Below are 17,205 nucleotides of genomic sequence, written 5' to 3'. Positions count from 1 at the left end.
TGTGCTCTATGACAGCACTCTATTAGAATGCAAGGGGAGGTATATATGTAACTGCTGCGGAAGGTTGATTAAAGAAGGTGGATTAATTAAAAATTAACGATTGAGATACTGTTCAGCATGGACCCTGTCCTGACTCTTTCCAGTGTCCATGGGCACTGCTGAGTTCAGGGACAACAGGCACACTGATTGCAGTGGGCCCGTACTTGCATCCCAGGACTTCATCTCACAGAGACCTGCAAGTTAGATAGTGGTGGTGCTGCTGAAGATTGTGCAATTTAGGTAATAGGCAGCTGCCTTTGAATTGTTTTTCCAAAGATATATTGATGCAGCTGGTTTTTATAAAACTTGAGTATAGGCTTTGTGCAATGCCAAGACAAGACAGAGGTCCCAAAACCCCACATTCCTCAAAGCAGTCCCCTAAACTACCCTATACTGGCTTCCGAGTCATACTTAGTTTAACTATTTGCAGGAGCTGGAGAATGGAGAGGGATTCGTGTACCTAAGAACAGATGTGAATCTTGAGTTGAAATATTCAATATAAAGTGAAACATATTTACCAACATAACTCTGACTATATAATTATTATTATTTTAAAAATATTTACTAAATAATAACGTTCCTGGAAGCCCAAGTGATACTGGTGTTCATTTGCATTTCTCTAGCCAGATTATTCCTCTTTGCTGTTTCACAGTAGTCCTTGAGGCTGTGTTCAGGCAAAACTTGCAAAGTGTGGACCTTGTTTTGCATGTGCTCTGTCCTCCACCACAGTCCTGGGAAGAAACCGTGAAAAAAAAAACCAAGTGTGACAGAAATGAAGTTATTTCTTTACTTATAGGGATGAAAATGCAAGGTCTAATTTCAGAAATGGCGTGAAACTCCTGCAAAAGAAAAGCAGAGCCCAGCTGCTGGGGTGAGGGCATGGCGCTAGAACTGTTGAGGTTCTGAGCGCGTGGGAGTTAGTCAGCAGCTGGCTGATAAATGGCTGTGCTTGCCTAGGCCGAATGTAACTGTGACAATGGCCTAGCGCTTGTTGTACATCCAGCTCGCGTGCTGCCCACGGGAACACCGCTGTTGGGAGAGGCATGGGCTGCCCATGTCCATTCTCCTTGCTTGCCAGCCTGTTTGCCTATTCCTTGTGTCCCCCCTCCTATTTGAAAAAGCAGAGAGACCAGCAGCAGGAACCAAAGCAGGCCCAAACTGAATTTGCTTGTTATTAAAGGTAGGAATCTTTGCCTTTATAGGTCCTGTGAACTTGGCATCTGATGGATTGTCCCAGGAGGATATGAAGGTACAGATTTCTCCTTATACAAACACCTAAGCTTCATTTAGGTTGGGAAGCAGCAACCTCTGTTTGGCTATCTGAGCACCTCCCAGTGCTAACAAATGAATAAAGTGACTAATGCCTGCCAGACAACATTTCCTGCCTGTTCCTATCCTGTGGGAATAGTTATGTGTATAGATGATTATTATTTGAAGGAACCTGTTACGTGGTTGTGGGCTGGAAGGCTGGGCTGGAGAAGCAAACTCTGCTTTTGGACCAGAAAGCTCTCGTGTTTATGGCAAACCCTAGTGCCTTCAGGGAGCTTGCAGTTCAGCTGCCAGTCTGAAGGGAGCACAGCCTGTCTCGCACAAAGCCTCATCCTTGAAACAGCATGATTCATTACATCTGAGGAGTTAGTCTTCGAGAGAGACCTTGTGGGTAACTGAGTCCTTAACTGGGAAAAATGCTTGGTGTAAAAAATATGGCAGTTCCCATTGCCTTCTACATGGAAGTATCTAACAGTTTTTTTTGGGGACCAATGTTTGTGAGAAGTCCCATTATGGTTAGTCAGGTGTATTCTATCTCTAGTATTATATTCTGCTTTTTATTTATGTGTATTTGTTTACAAAACAGAAAATCTTTGTCTCAGTGTTTTTTAATCACCTTTTAAAGCAGGAGCTTGCTTATTAGCTTAAGGGGGTATGAAGCTAAAATAATGATTTGAGAGAAGCAAAATCTGGTAAAATCTGGCAAATCTGGTAATAGTGATACCTTCTTAATAGCCAATAACTATTGATTTTTTAAAATATCGTTTGAATTTAGTGGGATGTTGTTTGAGTGCCACTTTTGTTAGGTCATTATTATAAAAGTGATGACCTCTTTAGTTTTGGGGTTTTCTTAAATTTTTAGTTGTTTGGGATTCACATGTTGCTATTGTTATCTGTGTCTTCTCAGAATTATAATTCTGCAGTATGCCTGCAGTTTGGAGTCTATGTTGAAAACTTATGTTGGGGTGGAGTGCTGCAGCTCATGAGTGTTGCTGGGGGAAAAGTACCATATTGACTGTCTCTTGTTTTGTTCTAGCAGAAGGGCCATAGTTGACTCTCTAAAGAATGAACTGACCTTTGATGTTTCCACAGGTGTGAACAGCTCAGGCATTACAGGGGGAGGCATCTTAGAAATGCATTGCTCTTTCCTCCAAAACACTGTATATTGGCTAGTCAGGGCACAGTTAAACTTTATAAGAGAAAAGCAGGCTGAAAAGTGGAGTTTGCATGGAAAGAGAGATTGTTTGGTCTCTTCTTCCATTATATTTGGGGTTTGAGTCCATAGGGTTTATGTGCTTGTCTTTTGAGTCTGGGAGTGGCATGCTGCATCTGTTGAATTTATTAAAATGGCTAAAATGAAGTGACTGCTGTTTGATAGTGTTTGAACTGAATTCTGAAAGCCTATAGTGCAGCTTCTAACTCAGCACGAATGCAACTATTTGCCTTCAAAGATATAGCTCAATTTTTTTTGTTTCTAGCCTTTCCAAGACTCTGTGGTTCCTTCTAAAGAAAATGAAGATCCTGTCCTGTTGGGCATAGGTAAGAAAGAATTAATAATTTTGACTTCCCAAAAGCTATTGGTATATACTGTGCTGCCAAATACACAGAAGGCAATTTGTTTAGAAGAGGTAAAGGTCATTGACGTTGCAGCCTAGCTTGGCAAGAGATCAATCAGTTATGTCAGAGAGGGAACCTCTTTCAGAGTGCCTCTAGTATGAATAGGTGGTGTATCCAACAGTATCATGATACTCTAGGATTTTTCAGTAGTATATTAGCTGTTGTAGGAACGACAGTCTTGAAAATGTCTTCTGATAGAGCCAATTCATGTGACTGAAGATGAAATTAAACATGTAGAAATGTCTAGGTGCCACAGTGGTGAGTTAGTTGTGGGGCTGCTAGGAGGATACAGCCAGTTGCAGTAGATGGTACATTTGGAGGCTGAAACTCAAAAGGAAAGGTGAGCATTTTCAAGTCTGGGGAGAGCTCCAGGCACAATGTGCAAACATGGGCTCATGCAAAGCACAGCAAGGCAGAAAAAGACAACGAGTTACTAAGCTCTGCCAGTGGGAGCTGCTGTGCCAGGCAGAGCATGCCAGGCTGGCATCACTTGCCTGTGGTCCAATGCTGAGCTCAGAAAGAACAGCCCAGATGGTGGCATTCAGACAACCCATATGCAAACTTTGTGGCTGCAAAATGAAGAGTTGCTCTGTGTGTGTGGAAAAGGAGGCGATGTGCGTGCATGGATGGGGAGGTTATATGTTAGAGGGAAAGGAGCTGATGTAAACTCAGAGACACAGTCATAAGGTAAGAAGCTGGCAGATTATTTTTATAATCTCTTCCTAAAATCGTAATCTAGTTATCTATTTTTCTAGTCATTGTTATGCCAAATATCAGTATTTCAACCATTTAATCATGCTTGCCTCAGTCTCCTGTGCAGGCAATACGGGAGCTGCAGATGGGAATTCAGAGTAGTAGCAAAAATACTATTATTCAAAGTTATCCTGACTTCAGTGCTTTTTAAGCATAGGACAGCATAGTAGTCCTTGCCTTGCACAAAAATACAGTGCACGTACGTGAGATGTGTGCCCATATGATCAAATCTGTTTTGTCAAGCAAGACCAAATTATTGGACGGTCTCAGTGTAGGAGGGTGTGGAGCCATTGGAGAGTGATTATGGTTTGCTAATCTGAAGCCACATCTGCTCCAGTTATATGGTCTGGAAGGAACATAAGGTAGCTTGAAAGCTGATAGAGTGGAAGTTCCCCACCCTGAAATTATAGCTGATTATTTCTTTTTCTTATCCCTGAAATGCCTTTTCCTTCTAAGGCATCCTTTGCACAGTGGTGTTTGTGACAGCTGGAACAGGAGCCAGGCCCTTTGGCTCCAGGCCAGCTCAGTCTCCTCTCTGATGCTTGGATGGGCAGCTGCAGTAGGTCCTGAGGCTTCTGCAGGGATCAAGCAAATGACTTTGGCCATGGTTCATACAGCTAGTTAGGAGTTGTGGAGTGTAGATTCTTAGAGGAGCTTTTGGGGTAAAACAAAATTGGTAAATTTGCATACAACCTAGAACAAGATTTAGGTTCTTAAAATTTGATTTAAATGTATCTTCTTAGGCATGTTATATATGTATAAAATAAAATTATAAATATGGATATAAATGTGTATGTATACATATGACTGTACCTATACACATATATATTAATACCTTTTGTCCTGAGCACAGACTCAGCTTGTGCTAAACTAAGAAAAATTCCCGGTTGTACCTCTTATCTGAAAAACAATCAACCCTCTCTTTCTTCCCTAAATTCTAATTACCTTGTAGTACGTGTTAAGAAGTTGACTTGTTTGTGGAGAAGCTGCAGTGAAATTGGTTTTACTTGTTTTAGAAGTAAGTGACTGTAACTGAGGATTTGGTTGCCCTGTGTAAGGCCTGGAGCATGGACTCACTTCTGGCTGCACCGTAGCTTCTCCTTGCCCATCTCCCAGTTGCGTCCTCAAGTTAGCTGAAATGCTTGTAATATAGACATCTGATGGGATTTTGCCATTGACCTCAGCAGGGTCTAGAGGGCTTCCAGTCAGCGCTGTGTGTGAGATCTGATGGGGATGAAGTTCAGGCTGGGGAGTGAGTGCAAAAAAAGGTGGAAGTGGGGAGTGACGAAGAATTATGGAAATAGAGTTTGGTGACAACCAGTAATTTATAAATTGGCTTAAGTTGGTTTGTTTGTATGTAAAAAATCAGTATATGTTCTAACCTGACTCATAACCATATTGCTAAATATCATAGTTTTATTACTATGGATTATTTTAAACTACTTTTTAAAAAATTGTTTGCTTGGCAATGTTCTTAAATGGCGATGTTTTTGGCAGGAAAAGCACACAGTGGGGAATAAGGAGAGAAGTTAAAATGGTTGACAGTGGGGGAGAGGAAGAGGGAAGGCAGCTAAGGGGGGTTGAGTGAAGAAGAATGAATAGAAATGAGCAAACTGGAGTCTCACTAGGAAGTTCGATGCATAAATCAGGGGACTTCTAAGAGCGAGAATGTGAGTGCTCTTTAAATGGTTAAAAATTGCCCCATTTCTGCTTCTCACTTCTTTTTCCACATGGTTCTTGCTTTTAGAAACTTTTACCAAAAATCAGTCTCGTCATGGAATGGTTTGGGTTGGAAGGGACCTATAAAGAAGCAGTCACTGCTGGAAGGGCTCTGCTATTCCTGCTCTCCGTTTTCTTCCCCAGCCTTCCTTTTTAAGCATACTGACCATTCTGTCTCTTTCCCCATCCCCAACAAAGTTTGGGGAGTATCTTAGCAGGGCCGCGCACACTAGTCAATAGGATGCTGAAAGGGTACCAATTCTCCTTGCTCCCTGTCCTCTTCATTTTTGGGTTGGGACCTTGCTGCCTTAGGCACCATTTGAGCCTTGCATTTGAGTTTTGAGAACTGTAGTTCCATTTTTCGTGCAAGAGGCTTCTTGTCCTGCAGGATCACTGGAGATCCCCTGAGGTCCCGCCCCTGTGAGTGTGGGGATGGGCCAATAAAAAGCCATGTGAACTACAGACGATGGTTTTTGGGTTTGCCATATTCAAGAACTGAAAGAATAGAAGTGAACTGTGGGGCACAACATGATGCTAAGCCAGGCAGAACAGGGATTTGTATGGAGTCTCCAGAGTTCAGTGCTAGTCACACCTGCCAGTCTTTTTCCCCCTCTCTCTGTCTCTCTTGGAAATTGTCAGAGATCTGTTTTGTATTTACAAGAGAAAAAAAAAAAATATCAAAAGAAAACACACTGGAAAGATTGAGAGACAAAAACATATCCAGTTGAGGAGAGTGAATGAAAGAAACAAAATGGAAAGCAACAAAAAAAGGATTTTTTTTTTCCTTTCAGTATTAAGCATATGTATTATTGCCAGGCATTGTCATCCTCAGAGTCAGCAACCCTGTACATTTTGGGAGAGAATCTAGGAGGTGACAGCTGAATGCTGTTACTGTTGGGCATGTGACACTTTTAACTGGGCATGTGTTTTTAAACATTTATAATTCCTTCCTGTTTTGCATAGCTAGTTTAGAAAGAGGACATTCACAAGCCCATTTATAAAGCTGCAAAAGTTTCTTTTTTCCAATAAGAAAAATCTAACCTCCAGTTTTTCTTCCAAGGAAATAGAGCTTTTATAGAGCTTTTTTTTTTTTTTTTTTATTCCCCTAAACTTCAGGAAGGCAGGATGATGTTAATTTTTCAAAATATTTTCTCTGCTCTCCTAGTTACAGTGCCAATGACCTAGTGGTGTCTGTCTAATCTATTCTGTTTGCTCTGCCAGTGGTGAAAAAGTTCTGCAAGCCACGTTTTGCACTTCAAGAGATAAAAATACTGATGCCAAATTTTTGGCAGTTTGCTGAATGGGACTAGGCAGCTACAAAACATTTTTAGTAAAGTCTGCCCTTTGATTTTCATGGTTCCACAGAAATCAGTGTTTAACCAGAGATCAGTTTCAGGAACAGAACGTTATGATCTTCTCTGTGTAAACCAGTAGAGCTGCACTGTAATCTGCAGAAAAATCTGGTTTCAATGTTGCTGTTTTGTTCTTTTAGATTTCCTTGCCATGGTTGGTAAGACTTAAAAAGATCGGTAGTTTTTTTAAGATAGAAAAAAAGCATGGTCCTTCTGTCTGGAGTCCTGCCTTTGTACAGTTTTTGTTAAGTCTGTGAAATTACTATTTTTTCTACTTATTGCAGTCACATCTTTCACTCTTTTAATTTACTTTTGGTTTTTGGTGTGCAGAATGTTTGCATTTGGAAGTGTTTCTAGCCAAGTGTGCCTGTTTTGACATTGGAACTACAGGAAATAATTGATTGATAGCTGAAAGTGAAAGCTACATGTTAAGTGTTGCCTATTTGAGATAGTTACAGTAGTCCTGTGATTAAGGCTCTGTAGATCTTCTCTGTTTGTTGTCATTTTTATCTTCTCCTGGCAGTTTTCAATCCTGTCTTTCCCTTTTGTATGCCTTGAGAGGTGGGGTGATCCAGCAGTAGTATCGATAGTCCAGGAGCTCCTGTTTGCTTTTGTTCCTCTCTTTTGCTTCAGTTTCTCTCCATAACGGGTTTACAGTGGGGCCCTGGGCAAGTCACTTATCTTTTTCCTGTGTCTCCTTTTTTCACCTGAAACAAAGAAAGACCATAGAGAGTGAAGGTAGAAAGAGGCACTGCAATACTTGGATGACTGTAGGTGTGCAAATACTCAGACTGGTTCTGTTGAAGAAGTCCTGGAAGGTCAGTTTGTTGTAAAAGAGACTGTGTTAAAAATTCATTTTCAGTCTCATTTTAGGTAGGTGGTCTGAAAATCACAGAGAAAAGTAATAGCTGAAGAAAACTGCAGAGTTATGGCTGCAGCTAATGACTGTGGCAACTGCACTCTGCCCTTATTTGCTGCAGCTTTCAGAGATCTTTATGTTGCTAGTTTTACTTTTGCAAAACCTTTGCATGGTTCCTTGCACCTTGCAGAAGAGAGGCTTAACTTGGGGTTGATCTGTCAGAGTCCTGCCAGAAACAACCTTTGAACAACCTTTAAACATGGCAGTAGTTTATTTCAGTAGATAAAAAGTATTCTCGGTTGTTTGGAGTGTCTATAAACAGCTAAATATTGAAGATTACAGGATAGTTGAGACCTACAGAAGATGTGGGAAGTCTTCCTGGGATGTGAGCCTGAACTGAGCTTAATTAAAAAGCTGTGGAGAAATCTGGAAGAAGCAGCATTAGGCACTAAAACAAGCTTGTTCTTGTTTCTTGGAGTTTCCTCCACTCTTGATTTTCTGAGACATTATAATTCAAGTTAACCTCAAAAAGGAAGACAGAAAGAAAAATGAACAAGTTACAAACATGTGCTGTCTGGCTTCCCAGAACTTGTCCTCCTCCTCTGCTTAAAATCCAAAACAAATTTGCTCAACAAAATGATCCTTCAAAAAGAGGCTCCTTTTTTCTGATGTTTAAATAAGCTCTTTTGCTTGTCTTCTGCCCAGTCTCATTTCATGCTAACATAAATAAACAATCTGGGATATATCTAATGTCAAGTTACTCTTTAAATGTGAAATATAATCCAGGAATACATTGTGAAGAAAACAGTTGCAGTCTTAAAAGTACACACATGAACACATTTCTCAGCTTTCTTCCTCCTTGAGAGGCAGCCCTTCCCTTGAAGTCTTCCCTGAAACATGGAAAATTGGATTTTTAACGAGATGGGTCTTTGGTGAACTTTTTGGCAGTGCAGCCTGCCAGCGTTAAGTGTAGACTCAACAACCAAGTCATTGGCGAATCTTCAGTAGGAGTGAGGTCCAAGTTAAACTTGGGTTTGCTTTCATGTGAGGCCATGTGTGCTCTCCATGTTGCTGGGGCTCGCACAGGCCTCCATGGAGCCGAAACCAGGAAGAGATTTTTATTGACTCTAGCCCTTAGTTCTCAAGCTTTTGCAAATAAACTCAAGGGAGCTTTTCATCAGGGTATGAGACAAAAAGCAATGAGCTTTCCGTCCACGTTTGTATTGCATAACCCCAGCTAGTCTTTTGATGTGAATAGATACTGGACAAGGAGAGCATTTAGGCAAATTATCTATTTTATGTACTTTGTTGGAAGGGCTTAGTGGTTGTTTCAAGAGTCAGGGCATACCGACCGCTGTCACGTGAAAGTAGTATTAATGAGCTTGTTATCCTAAACTGAGCTTGTTATGCTAAACCACGTCAGGTGAACAATGCAGTAAAAAAGGGAAAAAAAATAATCTGCAATCAGTCATGAAGCAGAAAGGTCTGAGGTGGAGGAACACTGTGAAATCCTGACAGCAGGACAGTGACCTGGACAACATGAAGAGTTTGGGACAAAGCCTGAGGAAATGCAGTGTGCATTCCCACTGGCTCTTTGGAGGTACATTGTGTGAGGATTGGACGTGGGTCACATTTTTGCCTCAGCTTTGAGGCAGCTCTGAGCTCTTCCTCATCCCAGTCTCTTGGGTGTTCTCCAAGGGTCTTGCAGTACTAGCGTTCAAAGCTGCTTCTCTTAAATTTTTAAAGATACGTTGCTCCTTTAGTTTATCAAAGAAATAAGAGTTAAGTGCCACCACTTACAAACAGTTGCTTTTCAAAAGAGGTACCTATGGCTAATAACTCTTCGTAGGATAATGCATCATTCATTGAATATCACAAACATGATAGTGTTATTGTAGCTGTTCTAACTGTAGTTGTCAGCTTGATTTCAAAGATACCATTAAAAGAACAGCCTTAAAAATTAATTTCATGATTCACTTTGTAATTAGAAATATACCTGCAGGGGAACAGGTATAAACTTAGATGGCATAGTCTCCACTCAGTCTAGATGGTTTGCAGCAGCACTGTGATTCTATGTGCCCTGTCCGGGGCTGGTAAAAGGACATATCCATGTGGAAGTAAACACAGTGGAGCACACAACCCCTTGGACCGGCAGTCTAGCTTAAAGCAATGCAGAAAGCGGCACACACAAACTGACTCTGCTTCTCCTGCAGCCTGCCGTGACTGCCGAATGTTTCAGTAAACTTGGGGGTCTGTGTAGAACAGCATTTTCAGAGACGGGTAGGATGGCCTGTGGCTCTCAGCGGGGTGTCTGTGAAGGCAGCAGCTGTTCTGTGCTCATTTCCAGGCTAGTGTCCAAGAAACTGCACAAATAAGTGAATAAAAAATTGACCCAAATTTATAGTACTGTACCGTTATTCTGTATTTTTCATTAATATTTCTGGTATCTGTCTAAACAGCATCCATAGGAGACACTCATTACAGAAAAGGGGTCTCGGGTGTGGGTGGATTTTCTCATCAGCCGTTTGAATGGAAGCATGGAGAACACCTGCACAAGGAGTGGTGTGAGCGGGAGGTGTGGGGTCTGATGGGGCCAGGGCCACTTAATCTCATGTCCAAACACGCCTGGGTGTGATACCTGCATTCACCCAGGACCATGCTTCTCTAGGAAAGCAAAATCTGCTGTTTTGAACTGGTAGTGGCAGGAAGAGACTCTGTGATGCTGGATACTAACGATCTTTCAGCCTGTTGAAACCTGTGGCTTTATTGGGGTTGAAATGGTGGGAAGCAGGCATGTTTGCAATAGAAAGTGTGCAGTGCAAGAAGTCCCTGTTCCTTCTTCCCCTTCCCTGCTCCTTACCCTTTCCAGACCTATCCCCTGCAGGTGACATGGGATTTGGAGCCTGCCGCAGGGTGCCAGTGAGTGAGAGAGGTGGGCTGTCATACATCGGGCAGTGATGATGGGCAGTGACTGCCTGCCGGGACATTATGGGATTCACTGCTGAACAATTTAAATCCCAAGCTGCTGTGTTACTTGTGGGAGGCCTCAACAGGTCTCTGCTCACAAAATAAGGAAATAAATGGGCCGTTTCCCTCAACCAAATGCATGAGCCGCCCATCAGAAATTTAGCAATAAGGGAGATCATAAAAACAAGTGGGGGAGGTCATCTGCCAAAACCCTAAGGATTTGGGCCTGGTTCTGTGTTTTTCAATGATTGGTTCTTCAATGATTTGGGAAGGGGAGAGGTAGAGAACAGTGATGTGGCAAAGTTTTTCTGACTTATTCTGGTATAAACTTTCATAAGAAAGACCCAGGTGTCTGGCAGAGAAGAGAGCTGGTAAAAACCACGTGTGTGGCAAGGCATCCTAGAAGACCAGTGAGGCTGTTGTGGGCAGCAGTATGCACATTGTTGTGGGCAGGTGGAAGGAGTGTTAAGAGTTGGAGGGTGTTGGTGTGTGGGGTCTGGTTGATAGCGTTTTGCTATCGCTGTTGGTAACGTTGCTTTTAATTCACGTTTGCTAAGTTTTCAACGTGATTGTTAAGCCTGACGTACGGTAATGCAGATATTTTGTCCAGGTAGGCTGGCTGATTCTCCCTGTGGGAAGATGGGCTCTAATTAATACAAAAAATGGAGTGAAGAAGGTAGGAAAGCCAAGTGTGCCTATGGGTCACAGAGGCTGGTAAAGAAGATCATCTATCCCTTTCTACACTATCTTTCTTTGTCAGAGCCTTCTCCACAGCTTTGGGAAATGATTGCAGTCTTGGGGCAGAACCAAGCTGGGGGGAATAAACTTCATCCCTAATGTCAGGGAAGACTGTGCCTGGAGCAAACCAGGCAGGACATTTTTGGCAGAGCTGTTATCCAGGCAGCTGTCATCTCACCTGTGTGTCCAACACTGACCCCCTCCAGCGCTATTTCTGGGGTTGGTAGCCCTGCTTGCCATCCATCCTGTGTACATCCCCTCTCCACCTGGGGAGGGGACACTGGGCCCAGAGTGGTTGGCTTCTGGTCTGCCTGAGAGAGAGGCAGCTGCTAGCCCATGGTTTAGGGGTGTTTGAGGAGGGGGAGCACACCGGCTCTGTGCTGCAGAGCTGTCCTCTGAGTGCACCGGGGAGGCAACACTGCCGTTCCATGGGGACTGCGGATGCTGATGACTTTCCTCTGCTTCCTTCTGTCTTGCCGCGAGCCGCAGGAACCATCAGACAATAGACAATAGACTGTAATATCTCAAAAACATTTTTATCATACGGATGTGTTTTGGCAAGCCTTGGGTGAAAGAATTTAAGGCATTACATTATTTATCGAAAGCGTTAGCCTTAGGTAATGCACACAAAAAAACCCATTTGTTCTTTATCTTCACATCTATACCTTGGTATACATAATTGAAAACATTTTTTCAGTGGAAAGTAAGGTTAATATTTTCCAGCTAGAAAGCACCTTTTATCTCATAAGCTGCCAGATCTCTGTGCCAGCTGCATGCAAATGCCACCACTTTGGAAACAAAGAGTGGCAGGTGAAAAGTGGTTTGGATCATCCCACAAAGTGCAAGAATGGGGAAGAAAAATATTTTTAGCCAAAGACAATAAGGCAAAGCTCTTCTTTGGCAAAAAGCAGCATGAGGTCTTTCACGTCCACATAAAGCAATTTTATAAACTAGAAAAAAGTGGTCTTCCACAATGCCCAAATGGAGCAAATAACATGAGTGATATTCAATTAACCCTTCAGAAATAGGGGTTAAGGTTGATAATTTATCTGTGCTTTCAGACTGCCATTGACAAACTCCTGTGCAAGGGAGATTGCAATAAGTGGGTGAAAAGCCTAAGAGCTTGCCCAAGAAATAGAGGGTAAACGGCAGGAGTGCATGGTCAGGGTTTTATCACAGCAGAAGTTTAGTAGCAGGATTCTCCGAGTGTTATGTAATAGGGCTGCTGTTGAAAAATTAAACAATCCTTAATTGCTCATTTGTATTAGAAGGTTCTAAATGAATGCTGCTAGTTTAATGGAGAGAGCAGGTAATAACTGAGCAGTCAGTGAAAACATTTATGCAGTGTACAGAGGTCATTCAGCAAAGTAAATGTCTCGGCATGTAAAATATTTTAATGCCATTAAATACATTGGCTGCATTTCTGCATTATGAGTGTTTTGTTCAGTTCTAGTTATCCATCCCTGGACCAAGCAGAAGTTCAGGAAGACCAATGGGAGTGAATAAGTGTATTTCAGTTGAATGTATAAGTGAAAAAAGCCTGAATCAATCAATTTAGAGAAAAGATTCACAAATGGAGGTATCACAGAAGTAAGCAGAATTTACTGCTTCTTATAAGGCAGAAGAAAGGGATAATTGAAAAATCGAAAGGTGTGAAATTTAACAGCCACTTTAAAACATACAGTGCTCTCTATATGTGAATTGCTGTTTTCCCATGGAGCGCTGCCTTTTGTCTGAAATTAAGACTTTTATTCCAGTTAGTGTTACATCCACCCGACAAGCACGAGTGTACACTTGGGTAGGGAAAACTGCTACTTAGAGGGGAAATCTTTTATGTTGCAGACATTTCCTAAGTGAACAAGTTATCCAACAAATATGCTCCGTCCTTTCTTTTCCTCTCAAACTGCAGCCACGATGGGAGGCAGGGGAATGCCCTGGATGGTGTGCAGGTGGGAAGGTGTACGTCAGCGCCTGCATTCCTGTATGCCCAGAGGATTTATCAGTGCAATATGAACCTGACATTCCAGAGAGTGGAGATATTTTGAAGTGGATGCTTTAAGCATGGATTTATATCCTCTCTGTATTTTCAGTCATCTATTGTCCGTTGTAATTCCCTGGGGCTGTTAATTATATATATAAATCAAACAAAGTCTATGGGAGTGTCTAATATTTAAAGTGAAAGTCTAAGGCTTCCAGTGTCTGGGGTGAATTATTCTTTTCAGGCCTAACAAAGCTGGCAGAACTTCAGTTAAGGGAAGGGCAGAACAATGATGCGTTTCAACTTTGTTTTATGTAATTTGTGCTCTTTATGAAGTGCTTGTATAATAATTATTTTATCCCTGAAAACCTGATAGATATTTTTCTAATGGGTTTTGAGTTAAATTTGCATTTGAATTGCGTTATTTTCTTTCAACAAATACATTGTTATCTCCGACTGAAATGTGGATTAAGGAATCACTTGAAACATAATACAGAAGTAGCGCTGCAGACCTCAGCAGCCTGAAAAATAATTGAAGTGAAGTAAGGAATGTTAACAAGCTCAAATGTCATCATCTTCCAAAAACTGACATTTAAGCTGATCCACATTCCCTCTCCTCCTTTATGTGGAGTACAAAAACACATACATTGTGGGGTAACTAAAAGAAATGTTTGGTGGAGTTGGTTAAGAAACAGTGGACATGTTATTTTTGTATTAGCTCTTGTATAGCCACATTTGAGCTTGTTTAAAAAAAAATGTAGTTTGTGTAGTGTAAAGATGTGGGGGGAAGGGATAATGAGTTCCTACTGAATACTAATTGCCTACGAGTTGTTCAGGGAGACTGTATAAGAATGGAGGATTTGTTGTAAATTAGTCACTAGCTGTATTGTGCATTGCTCTGAGGTTAGACCAGAGCTGTAAAGGTGCCAGCTCTACAAAATCCTTATGATTCACTGTCTAACTTGGTGACTATGCGAAGGAGAAAATACTATTCAGACTAAATATTATTGGAAAGAGAGGTCCTCTAATGACAGTGTAATCTTTCTTTATAACACTTGAGCTTTAGGCTCATTTGAGTTAGAAAGATGGGAGCAACAGATTTTGAGTGGGTTATCGCTGCTTTTCCAGCTGCAACATCCCAAGGTCTGCCAAAGTTGTAAACGCTGAGAGGAGGGGTATTGCTCTGCGGTAATATAGGGTGCAGCAGATTTATTAGTGCTTTTAGCTTACTGTTAATCTTTGGCTTCTTTAATTCCAGCATTTTGCCTGTCTTTAATTTGAGAGTCTTTGTAAACCCCACTTTTAACATGGAAACAAAGCTTTGAAAAAGGTTGCAATAGTTTGTTTACTTTTGAGACTTCCTTTCTGGTTCCTTACTCGGCTCCTATTGTTTTCATTTACATCAAAATGGAAAGGTGAGTTAATGATTCATTGGCACACGGTGACCTTTCAAATAGCTTTGGACCACGATGCAACAGCACCATTCGAAGCTCTCATACTTTAACCTCCTTGCTTCTGCCTTAATATTTGCAGCCTGATCTGTCTACATGCCTGGACGCCTGAAGAGAGCAAACATTTACAGCTTCTCCCTCCCCTGTGTGTAGTGGGCAATTTGATCCTTCTTTGTCCATTCCTTTATTTTACATCACTCTTAGACTTGACTTGCTATTGAGAACAACTAAGTGCAACTTTGGGAATCTGCTCTGTGTTTATTTAGCACAAAAATGGATTCAGACTCTGATTCACCTTTTAATTACTCTTGGCCATCCTTACCTAAAATGAGGATTCGAAGAAGGGCATCCAAACCAGGTAGAAAAAGCTGTCTTCTTTTAAATGACTCTTGTTTAATAGCTCTGCTTCCTTTTCATTGTCTGGTTGTGTGCAGGTGACTATAAACAGCTTTCATGAGGAAGATTTTCTTTCTGTCAAAAGTCTCCTTCACTCTTAGTTATGCTTTTATAAATATTGGTGTTGGAATTTGTTAAATAAGGAGAAAATGTTTTCTCCAAATTATGTACTGTTCTTTAAAATTGCTTTTATTTCTTTACTTTCTTAGGGCTTTTTTTTTTTTCTTCTGGTTGCATGTGTAACTCTCGCTGAGCAGCTTTGACACCCTGGGAGCTGCACGGCATAGCAGCAGTTGCAGAAGACTCTGCTGGTTACAGTTGTTTTCATTTATGAAGAGTTTGGTAATTGAAATATGGGTCAACAGCTAACAGGATTATTTTTTTTTTTTGTTTAAATTACATTAAAAAATCTTACCAGAAAGAAGAGGGAACTCTTTGGCTTTCTGTAAAAGAAAGCAAAAGGGTCAGTTACTCTCTTTGGTGGCAGGGTCAGTTACTGTCTTTGCACAGTTAGACATTGTCATCCTTTGTGGAGAAGTCTTTGGGAGGTAAGCATTGAAAATGTTGGGAGTATGATAAAGGTGATTTTAAGGAGGTTGAAAGGCACTGACTAGCAAGTTTATGTTAGGAATAATTATAATTGAAAGCTTTAATGAGGAAAGCTAAATCTTTTCTACATTTAAAAGCAAAGAGATGAAGAGGCAAAAATGGCAAAAAATTTTAATTTGTGATTCCTTCCATAAGATTGCTTTTTTTTTGTTTCAGAAAGGGAAAAAAAACCAAATAAGAGGAGTAAGATCCATCTGTGTCATTAAAGTCAATGATCCAGGAGACTCGTGTTTACACAGACTGAGACTTTGACCTAGTTTTAGAGTGAAAAATGTGTACAGAATGCACATTTTAATGTGCACAACACTTTCTGAACTTTTTACTTTTATTCACGGGGAAATCGAATATTTCCCAAGCGTACAAGAGCTTCTGCAATGTGTACAGATGCAGATACAGTTTGCAAAGAAGATGAAATGGGTTGCAAGTTGCTTGGTGTGTGTTCTTTCCATCTCTCATGAGGACTCATTTTACCTGTAAATGCTGTAGCTCTGCACCCATCCTCCTTGGCACTGTTGCTGTTATTTATTTTATTTTATTTATTATTTTTTAAAAATACTTCACGTGTTGTAAAGCACTGTATACAGACCTGATGTTTGCATGCTATAGTATTGCATCTTGTTTCCCATCCCTGCTATTAAGAGTGTATCAGCACACGTGGCTTGTCTGCACATATATCTGATCATATATGAAGTTGCTGGAGCAAGAAGGTGCATGTTTTAGTGGAAAAGTCTAATGGTTCGCTTGTGCTTGGGGAATTGAAATCCTGGCTGCCCACAGGACTGGGAGAACTGCCTCTACAAGGGGAGAGCAGGCTGTGATCTGTGATGGTGATCTATGTTTTTTGCCCGGTGGTATCCAAACATGGCCAATTGATCCTGGCACGCAGGTGTGGGGCACGTACCTTGCAGCTGCTTTTCCCTCAGGTGGGAGTTCAAGTCTCAGCGAACAAGAGACTTGCAGTGCCCGGCGGGAAGGGGTGTGGGATTCCTCCTCCCTACCCTACCCCGAAAGCCACAAAGTCATTGCTGTGCACCAGTGCTGAGTGCTCCAGCAGGCTGTTGGGGTTGCTCCCCCGGGGAGGCTGGGGAACTGGTCCAACCTCCTGTGGCAGAAGCGGAAAGTCTCACACCCCACTTTGTACCACATGCATCAGTGATTTCAGTTTTTAAGTTCCCCGTGTGCCCCAAACTCAGCTTTTGTCCCTGCTCAGGGACCTCTTGGGCTGGGTGGTGAAGCCCCTGTCCTCCCCCTGAACTCCTGGGGGCTGGCAGGAGCCAAGCGCAGGCTGTCCGCTGTCGGGGCCATGCATTGCAGACTCCCTCCCTCCTGCTGAGGTTGCGTGTGCATGGCATGATTAAAGGTTAATTAGGCTCAACAGAGAGTGTGAACATGACTGTGTCTTAGTGATCGGGCTGGGGAGGGGTGGGTATCTAAATTTTATTCCTTGCTGCAAGACCC

General features: G+C 41.8%; 1 protein-coding gene across 9 annotated transcripts in view; it reads left to right on the top strand.

Moving 5' to 3' along the window:
- Window positions 1-17,205, top strand: part of ARHGEF28 (Rho guanine nucleotide exchange factor 28) — a 118,475-nt gene that overhangs the window by 42,377 nt on the left and 58,893 nt on the right. For 7 of the 9 annotated variants that reach the window (XM_014965108.1, XM_014965106.1, XM_014965107.1 and 4 more), the window contains exons 7-8: window positions 1,242-1,288; window positions 2,787-2,847. In XM_014965108.1, the coding sequence (XP_014820594.1) occupies window positions 1,242-1,288; window positions 2,787-2,847 (108 nt within the window). Of the gene's footprint in view, window positions 1-1,241; window positions 1,289-2,786; window positions 2,848-14,831; window positions 15,101-17,205 lie in introns of those variants that run through there. The other 2 variants (XM_014965114.1, XM_014965110.1) reach the window with 1 other exon arrangement.

Source organism: Calidris pugnax, unplaced genomic scaffold (genome assembly GCF_001431845.1).
Source record: "Calidris pugnax isolate Ruff unplaced genomic scaffold, ASM143184v1 scaffold273, whole genome shotgun sequence".
Taxonomy (NCBI): domain Eukaryota; kingdom Metazoa; phylum Chordata; class Aves; order Charadriiformes; family Scolopacidae; genus Calidris; species Calidris pugnax.
This window is presented reverse-complemented; position numbering and strand designations above follow the sequence as displayed.